Here is a 24185-nt window from a genome sequence, read left to right on the forward strand (position 1 = left end):
CATCTGCAGTACCCACTTTTGCCACTGTCATATGGTTGATTCTTAAATTCCTGCTGAGCAATTAGGGATGAGCAATAAATGCTGGCTCAGCCAGTGGGCCTAGATCTCTCGTTGAAATAAAAATAATGTATTCTGATTGCCAATCTTTTGTCCACTCGGCTAACCTGTCTATATCCCTCTGCAGGTAACGTGTATCATTCTGACCAGTTACCTTCTCACCTATTTTTGAGTCATCCGCATACTTGGCTACAGTACATTTGCTTTCCTCACTCAAGTCAAATCATTGTGATCCCATCACTGATCACTTTGGTACTCCACTAGTTACAGGTTGCTACCCTGAAAATGTCCCTTATCCAAACTCTTCTTTATGTCAGCAAATCCTCTCTGAGAAACTACTTGCATCATCATATGAAATATTCTAACGTGTGATACATTATCAATTGCCTTCTGAAAATCAAAAATATATTACATCCAGCGCTTCCCCTTTATCTCTCCTACTTGATTATCTCCTTGAAAGAACTGTACCTTGGCAGTGTCTGCAAATTTAGCTACCATGTCTTGATTCCCCTATTCAAGTCACCAATATAAATTGTGAAAATTTGAGGTCCCAGCACAGACTTTTACAGACCATTCATCACATCCTGACAATCAGACATAACCTATTAATGCATATTCTCTGATTTCTGTCAAACAATCTTCAATCTACGTTAACACATTCCACCCTACACCATGAGCTTTCACTTTCCACAAAAGCTTTTGATGTGGCATTTTATCAAATGCTTTCTGGAAATCTAAGAAAAGTATATTCACAGGTTCCCCTAGACATAGAACATAATTTACTTCTTTAAAGAATTCCAACAAATTGGCTTAATACGATTTCCCTTTGACAAATCAGTGTGATTCTTCTCTATCACCTCAACTTTTTTCTAACTGCACAGCTTTAATTGTTTAATGATCTATGCTAACAATCTTCCCCATGACATATGTCAAGTTAACTACCCTCAGCATGCAGTTTTTTGCTTTTCTTCCTTCTTAAGTAAAGGGGTTATATGTGTTCTTATCTGGAAAAGGAGCATTAGGCTAAAACTAAGAATTTTGGATAATTAACAGTCAACACATCTAACAGCTCATTAGCCACACCTTAAGACCTCAGGATGAAGTTCATCTGGACCAGAGACTTACCAGCCCAGAGTTCCATCAGTTTGCTTCATATCCATATCCCTCGCAATTGTATTTTTTCTCAGTTTCTCTCTCCCTTCCACATTCTGACTGATAATTACTATTTGAATGAGAAAAGATACAAAATATTTGTACTTTACAGCTGCTGTTTCCTTTTTATCTACTACTTACTCCCTGTTCTCACTTAGCTTACTTGTTAAATATCTTCAGAAACTTTGTTTTTCCATCTTTACATCCCTCTAACCAATGTAGAAATATTCTCTGTCTGGAAGGGATATTTCCTAACTTATAAAGGGAAGTAAAGAGTGAATATTGAGGGGGATCTGATCATAATGTTGCAATAGTCCATGGCATGCTTACCAACTGAAGCCTGCATTTGTAATCTCTATATTTAACTATTCCAACAATCTCCTCGTCAGTCATCTGAAGTAAAGACCATTCAAAGTACTTGTGATTACACACATACCAAGTCCATTTCACAAACTTCCATAATGCTGACCGAGCAACACTGCTCTGATTTCAAATTTCTTATCTTGCTTTCAAATATCACCTTGACCTCACCTCTGCCTAACTTTCATCTCCTCTAGTCTGCATCCAATTCTGGTTTCAAACATGCTCTCCCCCCAGTCACCATTGGTGACCATGCTTTCAGGTGCAAAGTCTCCAAATTCTGCATTTCCCCATTGCAAATCTCTTGGTCTCCCTTCCTTTATATTGCTCCTTTAAAACAATCTTTTTGACTAAGTTTTTGGTCGTTTTCTCGAATATTTTTTTGTAAGGCAGTATTAAATCCTGTATTTTTTGCAATAAGTTATTTTGAGATCTAAATTCAAATTATGTTTTAAAAACTTGATTGAATTCTTTGAATTCAACAAAGGGGTGATGATTAATCTTAACAATTTTCAAAACTATATTCGATAAAACACCATTGTACAAAATTAATTTAATTGACTATAAGGAAAGACAGTGGCAGTTAAAAAAATACTGAGGAACAGAAAGCAGTGATTAACAGTCCACACAGGACTCTTGGTGGAAATGGCTTACGTTGGGAATACAAGAGTTGAAAGATAGATCTCTGAAGAGTCATTGGTGGTATAGCCTACAATTAGGGTGAAAAACATGTTTCCACACAGTAACTCATGCTGCACCGAATAACGAGAAACATGTCTCCATCACTTTTTCAGCTTCAGCCTCAGCATTGAAACTGACTGAGCAAATTTGCCATATAATTGACTGACCACAACATTACAACAAAAATAAATGCTCTTATGCTCCAACTCACTTCACAGTTCAGACCCGCATCAACCATTCAACTCTTCATGCATTCAGCACAGCTCATTGTTAAATTGCAGATGAAGTAATGGTCTATAGATGCCAAAGCACCCTTAAAAATTTAGACAGAAAATGGTTTGTCTTTGGCCACCACTGGCCTCTTTTTCAGTTATTGCTGTTAAGTTCAGCATCATTGGAATAGCAATGTTCAATTCACAAGGACCAATGGAACAGTGGAAATTGCCTTTGATAACCATTTGAATTCTTAAAACTCTGCAAGCAAATAATTGGCAATGATATGATTGCTGAGGTTCACAATCGTCTGCTTCAGGTATTGAACATCCTATTAGCCAGCAAATGTGAATCCTGAGTTTTCACCCATCAAACTGACATGGATTGTACCTGCCTTCAGCATTACCCCCTCCATTTTCCAGTTCCAAGCAATATCTATGGGAGTGGCAAGTAATGTCAGGGAACATAGCTTGTGTTGCATATCATCAACACGTCTCTGCCTGGTCACCAGGTACCACCCCAGACCCTACATTACCCATTTTATCTCACACTATCCACACAGCCCAATTCCCATCATCTACACAATTTGAAGATGCACCACACTACACTTCATTTTTAACTGTCCTCCATGCCCCTGAACCCCAATATCACACCTTAATGAGTCCACCTTGTTCCTATACAATCTCCTTGTGGAGGACACAGTATTGATCACTATGCTCGCCAAAGCTGTTCCACTATTTCACCATACACATTCCGTCCCTCCATTTTGCAATAACCATCCTTGTCTCTACCTCTATACATGCCTGTTTTCCAACCCCAGCATCAACTTTTCTATCTCTTCTAACAGAGCCCACGGCTGTCCTCTACAGGCTCCCTTGCACTCTCCTTAAAAAAAAATCAACAGACCAATCCCCAGGAATGGAATCAACCCAGACCTCTAACCAATTTCAATGCGCAGGCTTCAGACATGACTGACCAGATGCCTGCCACATCTTTGCAGATGCCTGACTGACATAAGCGATTCCCAACTATTTTTGATAACCCTACAGGACTGACTATTGCTCAATCCTGGGACTATACTTGGACATATCCCCGACCAATGAATGATCCAAGTGGACAATTGACTATAGCAAAGCCCCTACACTGACTGTGGACTGTATCCATGACTGACAGTAGCACGATCACAACAGACAATCACGGCCATGTCTTTTGACTGGAATGAGGACCAGTTCTCCCATTCAGTTTGCGACAAGGCCATTTTGTTGAGAGAAATTGTTTTTGATATGCAGGCAGCAGCCTAAAGCAAAATGTTGCCACCCTCCTTCGACATATTCCTGCTGACAAGCATGTCAAGCAGTATGGCTGTGCACCTATGTGAAACAGCACAGTGCTACAATAGCACGGACAGATTTTGGCTCGAGGTGAAGTGCCAATGTGCTAACAGGTATGAGCTTGCAGATAGACACTAACTATGCAAATGCTAAGGGAGAAAGCAAGAACATCTATGATAGAGCCTGGTCTAATCCTTTAACTGGGTACCTGTCTTTATAGGAGAGAGTGAAGACTACGGATGCTAGAGATTAGAGTTGAGTGTGTGGTGCTGGGAAAGCACAGCAGGTCAGGCAGCATCCGAGGAGCAGAGAATCAACGTTTCGGACATAAGCCTTCAGGAATGAGGCTTGTGGGCGGTGGGCTGAGTGATAAATGGGTGGGAGAATAGGGCTGGGTGGATTAGACTGTCAGATGTGGAATGATCCTTTGGGGGCTTGGATGGAGGTGGTGCGGGCGCAGGTTTTGCGCTTCTTGTGGTGGCAGGGAAAGGTGCCGGGAGTGGGTGTGGGCTGGTGGGGGGAGGGGGCATCGATCTGACAAGGGAGTCACAGAGTCATCCCTCCCGGCCCACAAGCCTCAATCCTGATGAAGGGCCTATACCCGATATGTCGATTCTGCCACTCCACAGATGCTGCCTAACCCCTGCTGTGTTTTTCCAGCACCACATTCTCGACACTACCTGTCTTTGCTGGCCAAGTGCCCTTGCAACAGCAATCTTTCAATGTTATTGTTGGTCATCCTGTAACGCAAGCCCATGCTTCCTGAGTGTCCTCCAAGTGAACTGGAGAATTGCTATTGTAATTGTGAGGACCTGGCAGTCAGATCTTGGATGCCAATGTCCGTAATGAGGGGGGAGTGCCAATGGTGGCAGGAGTTCGTGCCCTGAGATATTGTTTGATGATGAGCAAAATAAAGGTTCCTCGAAGCCAGTGGTGAGCTGAAGTCGTCAGATATTGACACTGACTTCCATGTCAAGAATTCTCAGTGACTAGCTTCATCAATGAATTTAAGATAGGAATCTGAAGATAAATGAGGAAAGTTGCAGCATTAAAAGCTATGTCAAGCTATACTCTCCCTTAATTGGCAACTTCCTACTGCCTAATGAGATACTCTTCTTGCAGTTTGGCAAATGCATAAAAGATGCAGTGAGACACTTTCAAGGACAAGATAGGGCTGTTTCCATGCTGTGTGACTTTAGATCTTGCCGAACACCTTGTCTGATACCCCACAAATCCTGCTTTAGTCCATGTCACTCAGACTCTCAAAATTCTGACCTCTACCTTGTAGCAGAAGGATTGATATTGCCTTGAATCTTGTCTTAGTTGGCACCACTAAGATCCTGTTAGATTCTGCACTGGATATTGCAGCAGAATTCCTAATCAGATACAAATTTAAAATGATTGGCACAAGAAACGAGGAATCATTTGGACAGGTCCTTTTACATAATTAACTGAAATTGTCTACAAGTGTGGAGGAGGCAAATTCAAAAAGTAACTTTCAGAAGAAAATTAGGCAAACACCAAAAGAAAAACAAAGAGGGGAAATTGCAGTGAAGTAAGATTAATTAGATATATCGCTACCAGGTGCCAGCAGCAGAACAATAGGCCAAATGGTCTCCTTTCATGCTACATTATTCGACCACTTCAAACTTGTTCAGTTTTGACTCAAGCAGCTCACCTTCGGTTAGAACATTGTGCATCTTTAAATAATAACCACATAAAAGTAGGACTATTAATTAGGATCTGTTACTGTGATTCAACTGTGAGATCAAAGTCTTGTGCCAACCTAAATAAAAACACTAATCACTTTGAGGAAGCTGATATTACTAACACAAATATAATTTGCAACATGACCAAATAAAGCTGACATCTTTACTACAAATATTACAAATAGAAATTAATACAACACACTCAGGAGTACCACACTTTCTTGGTTTCAGGCATATGTATCCAATGGTACTCAGATTATCTGATCTGCACCATTACCCTAGAATCTCCCATATATTTATCATTCATTCCATCTTCTTCTTTCCAAATAGACATGAGGTAAATTTTGGCATGATAAATAATAGCCTTAAGGCCTTGTACCTTATTGCATTTACAATAAAGTGGATAAATTAGTCATGCAAATGGATACAAATGGACATGATATAACTGGGATTAGACATGGCTGCAGGGTGACCAGGAATAGGAGATAAATTTCTCTGTGTATTCAAATTTTTAGACAAAAAGGAAAAGAAGTTGGGTGACATTGCTGATTAAGATCAATGCAATACAGGGGAAGCATATTAGCTCCAGTGAAGTGGAACTTGTGTGGGTAGAGTTTAAAACACCAAGGGGCAGAAAATGATAGTGCGCGTTGTATATAGACAGTAGTAAAAAGCAGGGGAAGGCATTATCCAGGAAATTAGAGATACAAGCAGTAAAAGTATAACTGTAATTATGGGTGATTTTAATATGAATTGGGCAAATCAAATCAGTAACAATGCCAGGGAGGAGGAATTCCTGGAGGGTAGATGGGACAGTTTTCTCACCCAACATGTTGAGAAACCAACGAGAGAACAGGCCATCCTAAACTGGATGTTGTGTAATGAGAAAGGCATAATTGGCAATCTAGCAGTGCATGACCTTAATATAATAGAATTCTTCATTAAGATGGAGAGTGATGTGTTTGATTCTGCGACTAGGATCCTTAATCTAAATAAAGGAAATTATGATTGAATAAGGCATGAGCTGGCTATGATGGATTGAAGATGTACTTTAAAGGGATGATGGCAGATAGGGAATTGCAAACATTTAAAGAGCACATGGAGGAACTGTGAGAATTGTTCATTCCTGTCTGGAACAAAATTTAAACAGGAAGTGAGGCCCAACTATGGCTAACAAGGGAAATTTCGGGTAGTATTAGATCCAAGAAAGGGGCATACATATTAGCCAACCTAAGGATCAGATATTAAATTGTGAGCAGTTGAGAATTCAACAAAGTAGAAGAAAGAAAATAATTAAAATGAGGAAATGGAGTACAAGAGTAAACTTATACTCAACATGTCAAAAGAGTGTAAAAGCCTTCATAGGTATGAGAACAGCAAAAGATTAATGAAGACAAATATACACCCTGACATCAGAAAATGGAAATCACGAAGAGGTACAAGAGACGGCAGATCAAATATGGTGGCACAGTAGCTGAACACTGCAGCTTCAGAATGTCAGGGATTCAGGTTCGATTTCAGCCTCAGGCAACTATCTCTGGGGAGTTTACACACTCTCCCAGTGTCCGTGTAAATTTCCTCCCACAGTCCAAAGACGTGCAGGTTAGGTGGATTGGCCAAGCTAAATTGCCCATTGTGTCCAGACGAGGAGGATTAGCGGTGGGAAATGTTGGGTCACAGGGATTGGAGGGTGGGGGGGGATTGTCGATATGGGATGATCTTTGGAGAGTTGGTGATAGTGTGGAAATAGGCCATTCAGCCTAAGTGTTCTATTCTAATGAAACATACACTTTAGTCTGTCTTTTCAAAGTAGGACAGGATCAGACAGAGTCAGCATGGATTTATGAATTGGAACTGAAAATGTGTTGCTGGAAAAGCGCAGCAGGTCAGGCAGCATCCAAGGAACAGGAGAATCGACGTTTCGGGCATAAGCTCTCTTTATGAATTGGAAATCATGCTAAACAAAGTGAGTGAAATTTGTTTTGAGGATGTAACTAAAAGAGTTGATATGGGGAACCAGTGTACAAACTTGTACTTTCAGAGGTTTTTCGCTAAGATCCTACCTAAGAGATTAGCACGTAAAGTCAAAGTGAGTGGGATTGGAATAGTGTAACAACACAGACAGCTGGCTGGCAGAGAGGAAATGAAGAATGGGAATAAGCATATACTTTTCTAAGTAGTTGTCAGTGAACAGTGAGTTGAAAGAGAAAGTGAGGTCTGCAGATGCTGGAGATCAGAGCTGGAAATGTGTTGCTGGAAAAGCGCAGCAGGTCAGGCAGCATCCAGGGAACAGGAGAATCGACGTTTCGGGCATAAGCCCTTCTTCAGGAATGAGAAAAGTTTGTCCAGCAGGCTAAGATAAAAGGTAGGGAGGAGGGACTTGGGGGAGGGGCGTCGGAAATGTGATAGGTGGAAAGAGGTCAAGGTGAGGGTGAAAGGTCAGACTGGGGTGGGGGCGGAGAGGTCGGGAAGAAGATTGCAGGTTAGGAAGGCGGTGCTGAATTCGATGGATTTGACTGAGACAGGGTTGGGGGAGGGGTAATGAGGAAACTGGTGAAATCTGAGTTCATCCCTTGTGGTTGGAGGGTTCCTAGGGGGAAGATGAGGCGTTCTTCCTCCAACCGCCGTTTTGTTGTGGTCTGACGATGGAGGAGTCCAAAGACCTGCATATCCTTGGTGGACTGGGAAGGGGAATTGAAATGTTGAGCTACAGGGTGGTTGGGTTGGTTGGTCCGGGTGTCCCAGAGTGTTCTCTGAAACGCTCCGCAAGTAGCCGGCCTGTCTCCCCAATATAGAGGAGGCCACATCAGGTGCAGAGGATGCAATAGATGATGTGTGTGGAGGTGCAGGTGAATCTGTGGCGGATATGGAAGTTTCCTTTGGGGCCTTGGAGGGAGGTGAGGGGGGAGGTGTGGGCGCAAGCCTTGCACCTCCTGCGGTTGCAGGGGAAGGTGCCGGGAGTGGAGGTTGGGTTGGTGGGGGGTGTGGATCTGACGAGGGAGTCACGGAGGGAGTGGTCTTTATGGAATGCTGATAGGGGAGGGGAGGGAAATATATCCTTGGTGGTGGGGTCCGTTTGGAGGTAGCGGAAATGACGGCGGATGATGCGCTGTACATGGAGATTGGTGGGGTGGTATGTGAGGACCAGTGGGGTTCTGTCCTGATGGCGGTTGGAGGAGCGGGGCTCAAGGGCGGAGGAGCGGGAAGTGGAAGAGATGCGGTGGAGGGCATTGTCGACCACGTCAGGGGGGAAATTGCGGTCCTTGAAGAAGGAGGCCATCTGTGTTGTGCGTTTTTGGAACTGGTCCTCCTGGGAGCAGATGCGGCGGAGTCGAAGGAATTGGGAGAATGGGATGGCGTTTTTACAGGGGGCAGGATGGGAGGAGGTGTAGTCCAGGTAGCTGTGGGAGTCGGTCGGTTTGTAGTAGATGTCCGTGTTGATTCGGTCGCCTGAGATAGAAATAGAAAGGTCGAGGAAGGGGAGGGAGGAATCTGAGACTGTCCAGGTGAATTTGAGGTCGGGATGGAAGGTGTTGGTGAAGTGGATGAACTGTTCAACCTCCTCGTGGGAGCACGAGGCGGCGCCGATACAGTCATCGATGTAGCGGAGGAAAAGGTGGGGGGTGGGGCCAGTGTAGTTGCGGAAGATGGATTGTTCCACATATCCTACGAAGAGGCAGGCATAGCTGGGGCCCATGCGGGTGCCCATGGCTACTCCTTTCGTTTGGAGGAAGTGGGAGGATTGGAAAGAGAAGTTGTTCAGGGTGAGGACCAGTTCAGTCAGTCGAAGGAGGGTGTCAGTGGAAGGGTACTGGTCGGTACGGCGGGAACGAAATAAGCGGAGGGCTTTGAGTCCTTCGTGATGGGGGATGGAGGTGTACAGGGACTGGCGTGATGGGGGATGGAGGTGTACAGGGACTGGCGTGATGGGGGATGGAGGTGTACAGGGACTGGATATATTTCCCTCCCCTCCCCTATCAGCATTCCGTAAAGACCACTCCCTCCGTGACTCCCTCGTCAGATCCACACCCCCCACCAACCCAACCTCCACTCCCGGCACCTTCCCCTGCAACCGCAGGAGGTGCAAGACTTGCGCCCACACCTCCCCCCTCACCTCCCTCCAAGGCCCCAAAGGAAACTTCCATATCCGCTACAGATTCACCTGCACCTCCACACACATCATCTATTGCATCCTCTGCACCCGATGTGGCCTCCTCTATATTGGGGAGACAGGCCGGCTACTTGCGGAGCGTTTCAGAGAACACCTCTGGGACACCCGGACCAACCAACCCAACCACCCTGTAGCTCAACATTTCAATTCCCCCTCCCACTTCACCAAGGATATGCAGGTCTTTGGACTCCTCCATCGTCAGACCACAACAAAACGACGGTTGGAGGAAGAACGCCTCATCTTCCGCCTAGGAACCCTCCAACCACAAGGGATGAACTCGGATTTCACCAGTTTCCTCATTTCCCCTCCCCCCACCCTGTCTCAGTCAAATCCATCGAATTCAGCACACCGCCTTCCTAACCTGCAATCTTCTTCCCGACCTCTCCGCCCCCACCCCAGTCTGACCTTTCACCCTCACCTTGACCTCTTTCCACCTATCACATTTCCGACACCCCTCCCCCAAGTCCCTCCTCCCTACCTTTTATCTTAGCCTGCTGGACAAACTTTCCTCATTCCTGAAGAAGGGCTTATGCCCGAAACGTCGATTCTCCTGTTCCCTGGATGCTGCCTGACCTGCTGCACTTTTCCAGCAACACATTTCCAGCAGTGAACAGTGAGTTGCCAGAGGAATCAGTGCTTGGACTCCAGGATTTCACAATATGTATTAATTATTGAGATGAGGGAACTAAATGTAAGTGAGATTTTTGGAGAAGATTTGTAGCTCAGGTTGTAGATCAAATCCTCGGTTTGCTCTCTGAGCTAGTGGGTTTGTTCTCACATGTTTCGTCACCATCCAAGGTAACGTGATCAGTGAACTCTAGTGGTGCACTGTGTTTTGTCCTGCTTGCCATTTATGTTTCTTGGTTTGTTGTGGTGGGTGATATCATTTCCATTTCTGTTTGAGAGTTTCTTTAATATACATATAGATTTGGACCCCATTTATGAAGCTCTGGTTTGAATATCAGGCTTCTAGAAATTCCCATATGTGTCTAAATTTGGCCTGTCTTAGTATGGTTGTATTGTCACAGTGGAACTAGTGTCCCTCTTTGTCCATGTGCATGGGTACCAGTGAGAGTTGCATGTATCTTGGCGGCTAGTTTCCTGACAGTTTGTCCAATGTAATGTGTGTTGCAGTCTTTGCAAGGTATTTTGAACAGGACGTTCCTCTGTTAGCTGTGGGTATGGGGTCCTTCAAATTATAGAGTCACAGATATGTGCAGCACAGAAACAGAACCTTCAGTCCAACCCGTCCATGCTGATCAGATATCCCAACCCAATCTAGTCCCACCTGCCAGCACCTGGCCCATATCCCTCCAAATCTTTCCTATTCATATACCCATTCAGATACCTTTTAAATGTTGCAATTGTACCAGCCTCCACCACTTCCTCTGGCAGCTCATTTCATACACACACCACCCTCTGTGAAAAAGTTGCCTCTTAGGTCTCTTATTTCTTTCTCCTCTCACCCTAAACCAATGCCCTCTCGTTCTGGACTCCCCCACCCAGGGAAAAGATCTGGTCTATTTATCCTATCCATGCCCCTCATTATTTTGTAAACCTCTACATAATGTAACCCCTCAGGCTCCGATGTTCAAGGGAAAATAGCCCAGCCTATTCAACCTCTCCCTATAGCTCAAATCCTCCAACCCTGGCAACATCCTTATAAATCTTTTTTGAACCCTTTCAAGTTTCACAACATCTTTCTGATAGGAAGGAGACCAGAATTGCACGCAATATTCCAAAGGTGGCCTAACCAATGTTCTGTACAGCCGCAACATGACCTCCCAACTCCTGTACTTAATACTCTGACCAATAAAGGAAAGCATATCAAAAGCCTTCTTCACTATCCTAACCACCTGCGACTCCACTTTCAAGGAGCTATGAACCTGCACTCCAAGGTCTCTTTGTTCAACAACATTCCCTAGGACCTGCATTTATTAAATTAAACTCCATCTGCCACTTCTCAGCCCATTGGCCCACCTGATCAAGGTCCTGTTGTATTCTGAGGTAACCTTCTTCGCTGTCCACTACACCTCCAATTTTGGTGGCATCTGCAAACTTCCTAACCATACCTCTTATGCTCACATCTAAATCATTTATGTAAATGACAAAAAGTAGTGGACCCAGCACCGATCCTTGTGGCACTCCACTGGTCACAGGCCTCCAGTCTGAAAAACAACCCTCCACCACCATCCTCTGTCTTCAACCTTTGAGCTAGTTCTGTATCCAAATGGCTAGTTCTCCCTGTATTCCATGAGATCTAACTTCACTAATCAGTCTCCCATGGGGAAACTTGTCGAATGCCTTATTAAAAGTCCATATAGATCACATCCACCCCTCTGCCCTCATCAATCCTCAGTAGTTGTTTTAGTGTGGTCGTAGGTTTGTGGGCTACCATGATGCCTAGGGGCCAGAGTAGTCTGGTGGTCATCTCTGAAATGTGTTTGATGTATGGTAGAGTGACTAGAATCCCTGGGCGTATTGTATCTTCCTGTTTAGGTCTGTTGTGCAGACATCGGCCAACTGAGCTTATCAGGTAACCATTGTTCCTGAAAACATTGTATAGATGTTTCTCCTCGGCTTCTCATAGTTCCAGGGTGCTGCAGTGTGTTGTGGCTCATTTAAATAATGTCCTGATGGAGCTCCATTTGAAGGTGTTGGGATGGTTGCTTCTGTAGTTGAATATTGGTCATTGGGTGTGGCCTTCCTGTAAACACTGGTCTACAGTCCTCCATTGACTTTTCGTTCTATCCTGACATCTAAGAAGGGGAGTCAGTTGTTGTTCTCTTCCCCTTTGATGAATTTTATACCAGTGAAGATACTGTTTATGGGTTTCTTTGGGCTTGTCGCGTTTCGTGATGGCAAAGGTGTCATCTACACAGTGGACCCAAAGCTTAGGCTGAATCATGGGAAGGGCTGCTCTTTCTAACCTCTGCATATTGGTGATCCCATAAGCATCCCACTGATTTATTTGTAGACATTGTCGTTGAAGGTGAAATATGTTGTGAGGCACAGGTCCAACAGTTTGATGATGCTTTCCTTGCTGATGGAGTTGGCGCTGTCGAGTGTTTGTATGCCTGGTTCGTCTAGCAGTGAGGCCAGTGTTTATCGATGTGAATAGAACCGTCACGTTGAAGGAAACCATGACCGTGTTGTCCTCTATCTTGGTGTCTTTGATGATGTTAAGAAATTCCTGGGTGACATGGATGGACTGGGTTGTTTCGTCTAATGGGTGTTTTAGTTTTCGTTGCAGTTCCTTTGCTAGCCTGTGTGTTGGTACGCTGGGAACCGAGACTCTGGTCGGGGCGGGGACAGGGAGCTTGATTGTGCAGCTCTGGTAATCTATAAGAATACGGTGCATTGGATCATTCTGATTTCATTCTTTGGAAGCCTGTCTTATTAATTTCATCTGCTTTGTGTAGTTCCTCAGGGTTGCTGTAATGTGAAGTTGAGTCCATCGTTACCTGTTGATAGGTGTTGGTTTCGGTTATTAGTGTGCTCACCTTTTCCATATACTGTGTTCTGTTCAGGATGACGGTCATGTGCTGTTTGTCCACAGGTAGGATTACAATATTTGTCTTTTCTGAGTCCTTTCGGAGCTTTCCTTTCAAGTGTATCAAGGGTGTTCCTTTGTTTCTTTCTGCTAAGTGTTGGTGTTACCGTCTGATGGCCTTCTGGGTTTCTTCTATCAGTCCATTGTCTTTAAGGGTGGATTCCTAGGAAGTCCTTTTTGTCTGCCTCCCTGTGGTTGCAGTTCATCCCTCGTACTAGGACGGCTTTTTCAGTGTCTGAGAGTGGTCGGTCAGATAGACTCTTGATACAGGTCTCTGATTTGTCCATGTCGTTGCTGTGGGTGAGGTTGGTTACTTTCTCTTGTACAGCCAGTCCATTCTTTGTTCAGCTGTTTCGATGAGATTAGATTCTCTACAGTGTGGAAACAGGCCATGCCGACCCTCAGAAGAGTAACCCACCCAGACCCATTTCACGCTGACTACGCACCTAACACTATGGGCAATTTAGCATGACCAATTCACCTGACCGGCACATCTTTCGACTGTGGGAGAAAACCAGAGCACCCAGAGGAAACTCACACAGACACAGGGAGAATCGAAGGCTGGAATCAAACCCAGGTCCCTGTTGCTGTGAGGCAGCAGTGTTAACCACAGAGCCACTGTGCTACCCCTTGTTTAATGATGCTGGCTCATTCTAGCATAGTTGTCCATTCATGGTCAGTTGCGTTAGTGTTTTCATGTGAAATTTCTCTTTTGTATTTGTGGAGTTGGTTGTGGGCATCCCATTTATCATTGCTTGTAGCCGTTCTGTTCTGCTGTTCTCCTGGCTTGTGGAATGTTGAGATGTGGTTTGTATTTGACACATCGTGGTAATACCTGTTTTCTGAGGCATTCATGCAGGAAGTACAGTTGCATCTTACAAGATTGAATGTAATAATGTAATATTTCCAAGTTTGCAGGTGACACAAAGCTGGGGTGGATGGGAGGGTGATAAATGGGGTCCAAGTTAATGTGTTTGTTGATACAGTGTCAGTTAGAACCACCCTCTGATAAAAAGAACAGGAAATCATATCATCACAGAAAATGACATCACCAACCCAAGGAGATCGAAACACAAATAGAAAACAGGTCACTATCACTAATGCTACCTAGTATGGTGACAAAACATCTGAAAACGAACCTTTCACCGCAGTAAGCAAACTTACATCCAGAACCTCAACCTGAGCTACAAATCTTCTAAAAACTCACTCTGCAATCCATCCCTAATTGTTTAGAGTTAACCACATTGATGTGGGTCTAGAGTCACACGTAGGCTAGACCAGGTAAGGATGACAGTTTCCTTCCGTAAAGCACATGGGTGAACCAGATGGGTTTTTCCTGATTATCGAGAGTGATTTCATGGTCACTACTAGACTTCTAATTCCAGATACTTATTGAATTCAAATTTTACCATCTGCCATGGCAGGATTCAAACCCGTGTCCCAGAACATTACCAGAGTCTAGCAATAATACCATTAGGCCATTACCTCCCCTCAAAGGACTGGAGGACAATGTATGCAGTAGGATTATTCAAGAAGTGTGGTAGTGATGAACCAGGTAACTCTCGGCCAGTGAGTGGTCATCAGTGGTCATGAAGCTATTCAAAAAGATTCTGAGGCACTGCATTCACCTCCATTTTAAGAGGCAAGAACAGTCAGCATGTCTTTTTCGGAGGGACGTTATGTCTGACAGGTTTGATTCAGTTTTTCGAAGAGCTGACAAGGCATGTGGATGATGGCAGTGCAGTTGTTGTTTACATGGATTCACTAAGGCCTTTGACAGGGTATTGCATGCCAGATCAGTTAAGAAGCTAATAGCACATGGGATTTAGGGCTATGTGACAAATTAAATCTAAAATTGGCTCAGTCAGGAGGGATAGAATGATAGTTGAAAGTGTTTTTATGACTGGGTGTCTGTGTCTATTAAATCACTGGGTTTAGTGCTGGGTCCTTTCAGGTTTGTAGTCAACTTTAATGATCCACACATCAGTGTACAGGAGATATCATCCGTAAATTCGCAGATGATATAAATTAGATGTGTGATAAATAGTGAGGAGACATAGATTACATGACAATGCAGATGGGCTAATCAGATTGGAGAACAATGCAAACTGGAATTTAATCCTGAAAAGTTTGAGTTGCTGCATTTTGGGAGGTTTAACACAGCAAGGGAGTATACGTAGAATGGTAGGACTCTAAGAAGTAAAAAGGATCAGTGGGACTCAGTGTGCATGTCCAAAGATCCTTAAAAGAAACATAACAGGTGGATAAGATGATCAAGTAAGCGTATGGAGTATTTGATTTTATTAATCAAGGCACTGAATACAAGAGAAAGGAGATTGCGGCAGAGTTACACAAGATATTTAGGCGTCAGCTGGAGCCTAAATTGTGTACAATTCTGGTCACCACACTATGAGAAGGACAAGATTACATTAGGGTGCAGAAGATAATTATCGTGTTTCAACTGTGAAGAAGGACAAGATAGGCTGGGCTTGTTTTCCTCAGCTTGGGGAAGGTTGAAGGAGAACCTGACTGAGGTGTACCAAACAAATGAGGGGCAGAGATAGGGGTAGATAGGAAGAAACGTTTCCCTTCAGCAGAGGAATCAATAACCAGGAGGCATAGATGTAAAGACAGACAGCAAGAGATTTCAGGCAGACTTTTTTTCACCCAGAGGGGAATGGATATCCGGAATTCACTGCTGAAAGGCTGGGTGCAAGAACCAATACAAAATTTAAGTAGTGTTTATGTCATCACTTCAAGTGCCATAGAATGCAAGGCTATAAGCTAAGTGTTAAAAAATGGTACTAGAGTTGAGAGGTGTTTGATGGCAAGCATGGCTCCAAGTCCTCTTTGCATGCTATAAAACCCTTAGACTCCAGCTAAAGACACTTAAATAGGCATGAAATGACAATAAATGCCAACTCATGGACCTCAACATGTCAGTGGGATGGGCCACCCCACCAAGAAGTCAATCATGGCAGAGGCAGGATGGTAGCAGAATCCTCACCTTTTCTTTGTTTAAGTGTCTCCCCACCATCAACCTTTCATGCAAGACATTAAATTTTACAAAGAATATTAACTGCCAAAATATCATTAATAATTAATTCACACAACACTGAAAGTTTTCTTTTCTGATGGAAACGAACATACAACATGAAATGTATCACGTTTTCCACAGAGATAAATACAGAACACTTAATACAATCACAATAACAAAACAGCAACAGTTACTCACCTACATTTTTTAAAAGCTTTACATCCATCCATGTAATAAATAGAATCAGGCAATAATCTGTCTTTTATTCATGATAAGATTTGTAACAAAAGACTTAGATCATATAACTGTATGGTGATGATGTATGTATCAATTGACAAAAGACTTTAATAAGGATACTTTTTGCAAGCTAATGCTGAGAACACTGAACATCCATAGAGAGGAGCAGGACCTTTTCCAGTATTTTGCTTTTAATTACAGATTTCCAGCACCTGGAGTATTCTGCTTTCAAGTTTAATGCAAAGCTAACGTTTTTGCCGAGACTAAATAATGAAACATAGAAAATAGGAGCAGGAATAAGCCATTCAGCCCTTGGAGCCTGTTCTGCTATTAAAATGATTACAGCTGACCATTCAACTCAGTCCTTGCTTTCTCCCCATCTTGGATGCTTTAGCTCCAAGAGCTACTTCTAAATCCTCCTTGAAAGCATTCAATGTTTTGGCCTCAGCTGCTTTAATTTTATTAATTTACAGGATGAGGGCATTGCTGGCTAAGACAGCATTTATTGCCCATCCCAGAGGCCAGTTAACAGTCAACCACATTGCTGTGGGTCAGAGTCATACAGCACAGAAACAGCCTTTGGCTCAACTTGTCCATGCATACCCAGTTTCTTGAACTGAATTGGTCCCATTTTCTTGTGTTTGGCCCATATGCCTCTATGGAGAAAGTGAGGACTACAGATGCTGGAGATGAGAGTCGGGAGTGTGGTGCTGGAAAAGCACAGCAGGTCAGGCAGCTTCCAAGGAGCATGAGAATCGACGTTTTGAGCATAAGCCTGATGAAGATCAATTCTTCTGTTCCTCGGATGGTGCCTGACCTGCTGTACTTTTCCAGCACCACACTCTCGACCCACATATGTCTCTATACCTGTCCTCTCCATGTACTGCTCCAATATCTTTGAAATGGTATAATTGTATATGCTTTTACCACTTCCTCTGACAGCTTGAAAATGTCGGTCCTCAGGTCCCTTTTAAATCTTTCTCCTCTTACCTTAAACTTATGTTCTCTAGTTTTGGACTCCCCTATCCTGGGGAGAAGATCTTGGCTTTTCACCAATTTCTTCGCCTAATTTTATAGACCTTGATCACGTCATTCCTCAGCCTCCTACACTCCAATGAAAAAAAGTCCCAGCTGATCCAGCCTCTCCTTATAACTCAAACCTCACCCCCCCCCCCCCCCCCCCCCTCCCCAGTCTCAGTAAGTCCCCTTGGAAAACTCTTCTGTACCCTTTCCAGTTTAATGACATTGTTTCTATAACAGGGAGACCAGAATTTAACACAGTACTCTGAATGTGGCCTTACCAATGTCTTGTACATCTGGAACAAGACATCCTGATTCCTGCACTCAATGCTCTGACCGATGAAGGCAAGTGCGCCAAATGCCTTCTTCACCTCCCTGTCTACCTGTGATGTCATATTCAAGGAACTTTTGACATGCACTCCAAGATCTCTTTACTTAACAACACTCCCCAGGGCCCTACCCTTAATTGTGTAAGTCCTGCCCTGGTTTGTCTTACCAAAATGCAACACTTCCCATTAATCTAAATTAAATTCCATCTGCCATTCCTTGGTCCATTGGCACAGTTGATCCAGACCACATTGTACTCTTAGATAACATATCATTGATGACAAGGCGGCTATGACAGGTGAGAACCGAGAAATGATCATCATCATGAAAGAGGTAGTTAAGCTAATGGGACTAAAGGTAGACAAGTCTCCTGGCCCTGATGGAATGCATCCCAGGGAACTAAAAGAGATGGCTGAGGGAAAAGCAAGTGCACTCATTGTAATTCACCAAAATTTGCTAGACTCTGGGGTGGTTCCAGTCGATTAAAAACAGCAAATGTGATGCCACTGTTTAAAAAAGCAAGTCAACAAAAGGCAGGTAACTGTAGGCCTGTTAGCTTAACTTATGTACTGGGGAAAATGCTTGAATCTATAAACAATGAAAAAATAGCTTAACATCTGTACAGAAAGTGTCCCATCGGACTAACACAGCATGGGTTCATGAAGGGCAAATCATGTTTAATTAATTTACTGGAATTCTTTGAGGGAATTACAAGCGCGGTGGATAATAGGGAACCGGCAGATATGGTGTATCTGGATTTTCAAAAGGCATTCGACAAGATTCCACACAAAATGCCACTGCATAAGATAAGGATGCACGCATTACGGGTAATTTCTCGGTATTAGCACGATTGGTTAACTAACAGAAAACAAGAATGGGATAAATGGGTGTTTTTCTGATTGGTGATCAGTGGCTAGTGGTGTGCCTTAGGGATCAGTGTTGGAACAATTGTTTACACTTTACATAGACGATATAGAGTTGGAGACCAAGTGCAGTGAATCAAAGATCACGAATGAAACTAAACTGAGTGGCAGAGCAAAGTGTGCAGATGACTCTGAAAGTCTGCAGAAGGCAATAGACAGGGGCAAGGGCCTGGCATATGGAATACAAATTTGATAAATGTGAGGTCATCCATTTTCTAGGAATAATGGCAAAATGGACTATTATTCAAATAGTGCAACATACAGCTGGACAGAGTGACTTAAGTACCCTTGTGTATGAATCATGAAAAGTTATTTTGCAGGTGCAGCAGGTATTGAAGAAAGTAAATGGAATATTGTCCTTCATTGCTGGAGAAGTGAAGCTTAAAACATAGGGAGGTTATGCTGCAGCTGTACAGGGTATTAGTAAGGGCACACCTGGAGTACTGTCTTACTGGCATTGGTGGCGGTGCAGAGGAGGGTCACTACGTTGATTCTGGAGAAGGTTGAGAAGATTGGTTTATGAGAAGAGATTGAGTAAACTTGGACTATACTCGTTGGAATTTAGAAGAATTGGGGGATCTTATAGAAACTTACAAAATTATGAAGGGAGTAAATAAGGTAGAAACAGAGAGGTTGCTTCCACTGGCAGGTGAAACTAGAACTGGGATGGCATAGCCTCAAAATGAGGGGGAGCAAATTTAGGACTGATCTGGGGAGAAACTTTTCATCAAAAGGGTTGTGAATCTGTGGAATTTCCTGTCCAGTACAGCAGCTGATGCTACCTCGTTGAATGTTTTTAAGGCAAAGATGGACTTTTGAATAGTAAAGATTAGCAGGCAAGTAAGTGGAGCTGAGTCTACGAAAAGATCCGCAATGATTTATTGAATGGCACTACAGGTTCAATGGGCCAGATGGCCTACGCCTGCTCCTCTTTCTTATGCTGTTGTGTTCTTGTTATGTTCTTAAGTACAATCTTAAATACCCAACCTTCTTCACTGTCCATTATACCACCAATTTGAGTCATCCACTGGAGACACTTAAGCCTGACCATGAAAATTTAGCAGTTTCCTTCTCTAAAGGACATTTCCAACAATCAACAATGGATTTATGGTCATTAGACACTTAATTCCAGACTTTTTAAAAAATTATTGAATTCAAATTCTACCATGTCCCATGATGGGATTCAAATCCAGTTTTCCTAGAACAAGACTTGGGTCACTTGTTTAGTAGTCTGGCAATAATAACACTTGACCAACAACTCCCCTTTCATGGCAGAGATGTCCACAGGCTCACACTTTCTGGGTGAAAACATTTCTCTTCTTCTCAATCCTGTATGGCCTACCCCATATCCTTGGACTGTGACTCTGGTCTGAACTCCCCAGCCAACCTTCCTGCATTTTCCCTCTATTCCTGTTAGAATTTTCTAAGATTGTTCCCTTGTTCTTCTGAACTCATGAGTATATTCCTAACCAAATCATAGTAGTACAGAATGGTGGAAAGGAAACAACAGGAAAAGAAAGTTCAGATCGATAAATTACTCAAAATGGATTTACAACATAAAAATTTTTAATGCACAGGAAAAATGATAGAGATTAAAAGATATTTACAACAAAATCAATTTATAATCTCAGAATTAAGCATTTTAAACTCATTCAGTTGTCAACTGTACTTTGAACAATTTGTTCCCCTACTCCAAATGTGATTGTAAGGTACTTACCAAAAGGCAATTCAAAACGGGTGTCTAATAGGATTTTGTGTGGAGTTGGACTTTTGGTTCCACATATTTCATCTTCCTTCATTAAAACCTCTGCATCCAATGTTGACCAATCTCCTGGCCCTTCCTATTAAAACATGAATCACAGGAAGTTAAAAGACCTAAATAAATTATAGCCTGTAAGCTTAGATGGACCAAAATGGATTCCGATTTCGGGGTCAAACATAGAATTCTCAATTTTAAGGGTAGCATAAGACAAAGAGTAGTTATCTGCTGACTGCTTTATGTCTTGCCTACTTTTCCTATCAATCAACTCAATGGGATAGCAAGTGATCTGTTTGATGTGCAACAAACTCACCAAAGCCAAAATGGAATGCTATATCCCATCTAAAATTATTTATTACATCTTCAGAGGCTAATAAAATTATTGATACCATTTAAGTTTTATTCTATAACTTCTAACCTATATAAACCTACTGAATGATTTTCAACAAGCACGTCTATTGATAATTATGGAGAATGACCCTTCTGGACAACAATATGACTTGACACTTCGACTCCAAGTATCAGTATTAATGACATCCAAGTCAAGATAAACACAAGCAACAGGAGAATGAATATGAGTCTATCCCTGTGAAATAATGGGACTTGTTCTCAGCCTCAGAGGCTATTTCCCTCCTTATGGAGAACATGACCACTGCAGATGTTAGAGATCGTTGTCGAAGAGTGTGGTGCTGGAAAAGAACAGCTAGTCAGGCAGCATCCGAGGAGCAGGAGATTCGACATTTCGAGCATAAGCTCTTCATCAGGAATACTGACATTTTGAGCATAAGCTGTTCATCAGGAAGATACCCACGTAAAAATATTCCAATATTCCAATGCATCAGGCTGCTGTTGCAACTGAATTTTATGTTGTGAACAACGAGCGACTCAAAAGGTGGAGACAATCTCCCTGTCAGTTGTCAGTCTGTAATATATTCAGACTCAAGTTCTAGAGTTGAAAGGGCAGTGCTCATCCTATGTTCCAAATGACACCCTTCTTCTGTTTAGCGTTTCTTCAAAAATTGGAACTTAACCCAAAACAATGTTTTTTTCCATTTATCAATCAATAAAGGCAATCAAGTCAACTCTTAGTCAAAGATTCAAGAGACACTTCTGACAGACCAACGTTGCAAATCAGAAAATAGTTATCACTGATCGAGCTATGTAACTGTCATCATTTATTTTAACCTTCAATTAATACAACTCAAGTACTAAATTTATTTATTACTTTAGAAGTAGAAAACACTTTTTTGGACTACACAAAAGACATCAAAAATGTTACAATGAAAAACAGCAACTAATATTCATTAATGTGGTAGTGATCTAAAAGCGCACTTTTGGGCTTTGACATACATTAGTTGCATTTCCGGACAGGATTGCAATGGTTTAACCTGCAGGGAAAATCATCAAAGAACAAATTTACTGTTTTGCAATTGTTGATAGCATATAACAACAATGTCCACTCAACATCATGATCACCAGATGCCCCAAAATACCTTGCAACCAATCCAGTTGGAAGTGTAGCCATTTCCCCAAAATACCTTTCTTTATTATTGGATTTATAAAAGCTCTATGTTCTGAAGTCAGTGTTCATATAAAGCGCTTCATGATAATCATGCTTAACTCACTTGTGAAAAATACAAACATTTCAGACACTTTTCCAAATATTAGTTGCAAGATGGAAATATTGCATTAATAGTAATTCCAGAAATATCAAGGAATTGCAAGTTTACTACCGTTTTCTCTTGCTTAAGGCAGAGTGGGAATGGATGACTGCTAGACAGAGTCAACCAAACAGATGACTAGGGAATCCCTTGAGTGCATCTCTTACAAACCCTTGCTTGATCTTCGAAAATGGCTGGAGTACTGTTACGAAGATGTAGGGGTACTATACCTTTAAGAGAGTTGAAAAGCTAGCAAGGACTGAGAGAAGCAGAGAGAGTCCGGAACAAGGTAACAATGTAACATTTGGGTGAAACAACTAACTAAGTGCTGTGTTGCCTGGATACAAAAACAAATTCAAATTCAGCCAATCAGTTTAAATTATACACCAACATACAAAATTCCAATCAAGTTTCAATTAGTATTTTGACAATATTAAAACCAATGAAACGGTCACTTTGAGTGAGAGCAGCAGCTAAGGTAAGACTTTTTGTTTTAAAATTACTGACCGGTAGCGGGCAGCAGTGTTTTTTTTTCTCTCTTTTACAGAAAGAGCGGGAGCAGCAGGGGGAAGTGACGAAGACCGGAGGGGCAGCCGGGAAGGAAAGCAGTGAGTATAAATACTCACCCTTCGATGCCAACGGTCACTTTGAGTGCGAGCAGCAGCTAAGGTAAGACTGTTTGTTTTAAAATTACTTACCGGTAGCGGGCAGCGGTGTTTTTTTTTCTCTCTCTTTTACAGAAAGAGCGGGAGCAGCAGGGGGAAGTGACGAAGACCGGACGGGCAGCCGGGTAGGTTTTTTCCTATAAAAGCGAGCAGGAGAAGAACCCGAGGCACTACGGAGGTAGTGCCTCCCACCCGCCCTCCTCCTCTAACCTAAATAATAAGACCCGTTGTGGTGTAGGTAAGTGCTGCATTTTGCTTGTTGTATTCTTTAGACCCAGTTTTTTTAATATAAAAGGTTACTTTCAGAGGGATGGCAGTGAAGGCAGTGCAATGTTCCTCTTGCAACATGTTTGAGGTGAGGGATGCCATGGACGTCCCTGCTGATTACACTTGCAGGAAGTGCACCCATCTCCAGCTCCTCCAAGACCGCGTTAGGGAACTGGAGCTGGAGTTGGATGAACTTAGGATCATTCGGGAGGCAGAGAGGGTCATAGATCGGAGCTTTAGGGAAGTAGTAACTCCAAAGATGGCAGATAGATGGGTGACAGTGAGGGGGACTGGGAGGAAGCAGCCAGTGCAGGGACCCCCTGCGGCCGTTCCCCTCAAGAACAAGTATACCGTTTTGGATACTTGTGGGGGGGACGACTTACCAGGGGCAAGTCACAGGGCTCAGGCCTCTGGCACGGAGCCTGTCCCCGTTACTCAGAAGGGAAGGGTGGAGAAGAGCAGAGCAAGAGGAATTGAGGACTCAATAGTTCGGGGCACAGATAGGCGGTTTTGTGGGAACGAGAGAGACTCACGTTTGGTATGTTGCCTCCCAGGTGCAAGGGTACATGACGTCTCTGATCGTATTTTCCGGGTCCTTAAGGGGGAGGGGGAGCAGCCTGAAGTCGTGGTCCACATTGGCACCAATGACATAGGTAGGAGGAGCGCTGAGGATGTTAGACAGGCTTTCAGGGAGCTAGGTTGGAAGCTCAGAGTTAGAACGAACAGAGTTGTTGTCTCTGGTTTGTTACGCGTGCCACGTGATAGAGAGTCGAGGAATAGGGAGAGAGAACAGTTAAATGCGTGGCTACAGGGATGGTGCAGGAGGGAGGGATTCCGGTATTTGGATAACTGGGGTTCTTTCTGGGAAGGTGGGACCTCTATAAACAGGATGGTCTGCACCTGAACCAGAGGGGCACTAGTATCCTTGGTGGGAGGTTTGCTAGTGCTCTTGGGGGGGGGTTTAAACAACTCTGCAGGGGCATGGGAACCCAGACTGTAGCTTTAGGGTGCAGGACCTGGAGTGTAGGGAGGTTAAGAACATGGCATCATTTTCAAAGGAGG

General features: G+C 43.2%; 1 protein-coding gene across 12 annotated transcripts in view; it reads right to left on the reverse strand.

Moving 5' to 3' along the window:
• The window catches only part of unc13bb (unc-13 homolog Bb (C. elegans)), a 640614-nt gene that overhangs the window by 310985 nt on the left and 305444 nt on the right, over nucleotides 1–24185 (reverse strand). For all 12 annotated transcript variants that reach the window (XM_087989458.1, XM_087989459.1, XM_087989467.1 and 9 more), the window contains one exon: nucleotides 20489–20612. In XM_087989458.1, the coding sequence (XP_087845584.1) occupies nucleotides 20489–20612 (124 nt within the window). The remainder of the gene's footprint in view (nucleotides 1–20488; nucleotides 20613–24185) is intronic.

Source organism: Chiloscyllium plagiosum, unplaced genomic scaffold, assembly GCF_037043375.1.
Source record: "Chiloscyllium plagiosum isolate Xiang-an unplaced genomic scaffold, Cpla_swu_hap1 HiC_scaffold_1, whole genome shotgun sequence".
In the NCBI taxonomy this organism is placed as follows: Eukaryota; Metazoa; Chordata; class Chondrichthyes; order Orectolobiformes; family Hemiscylliidae; genus Chiloscyllium; species Chiloscyllium plagiosum.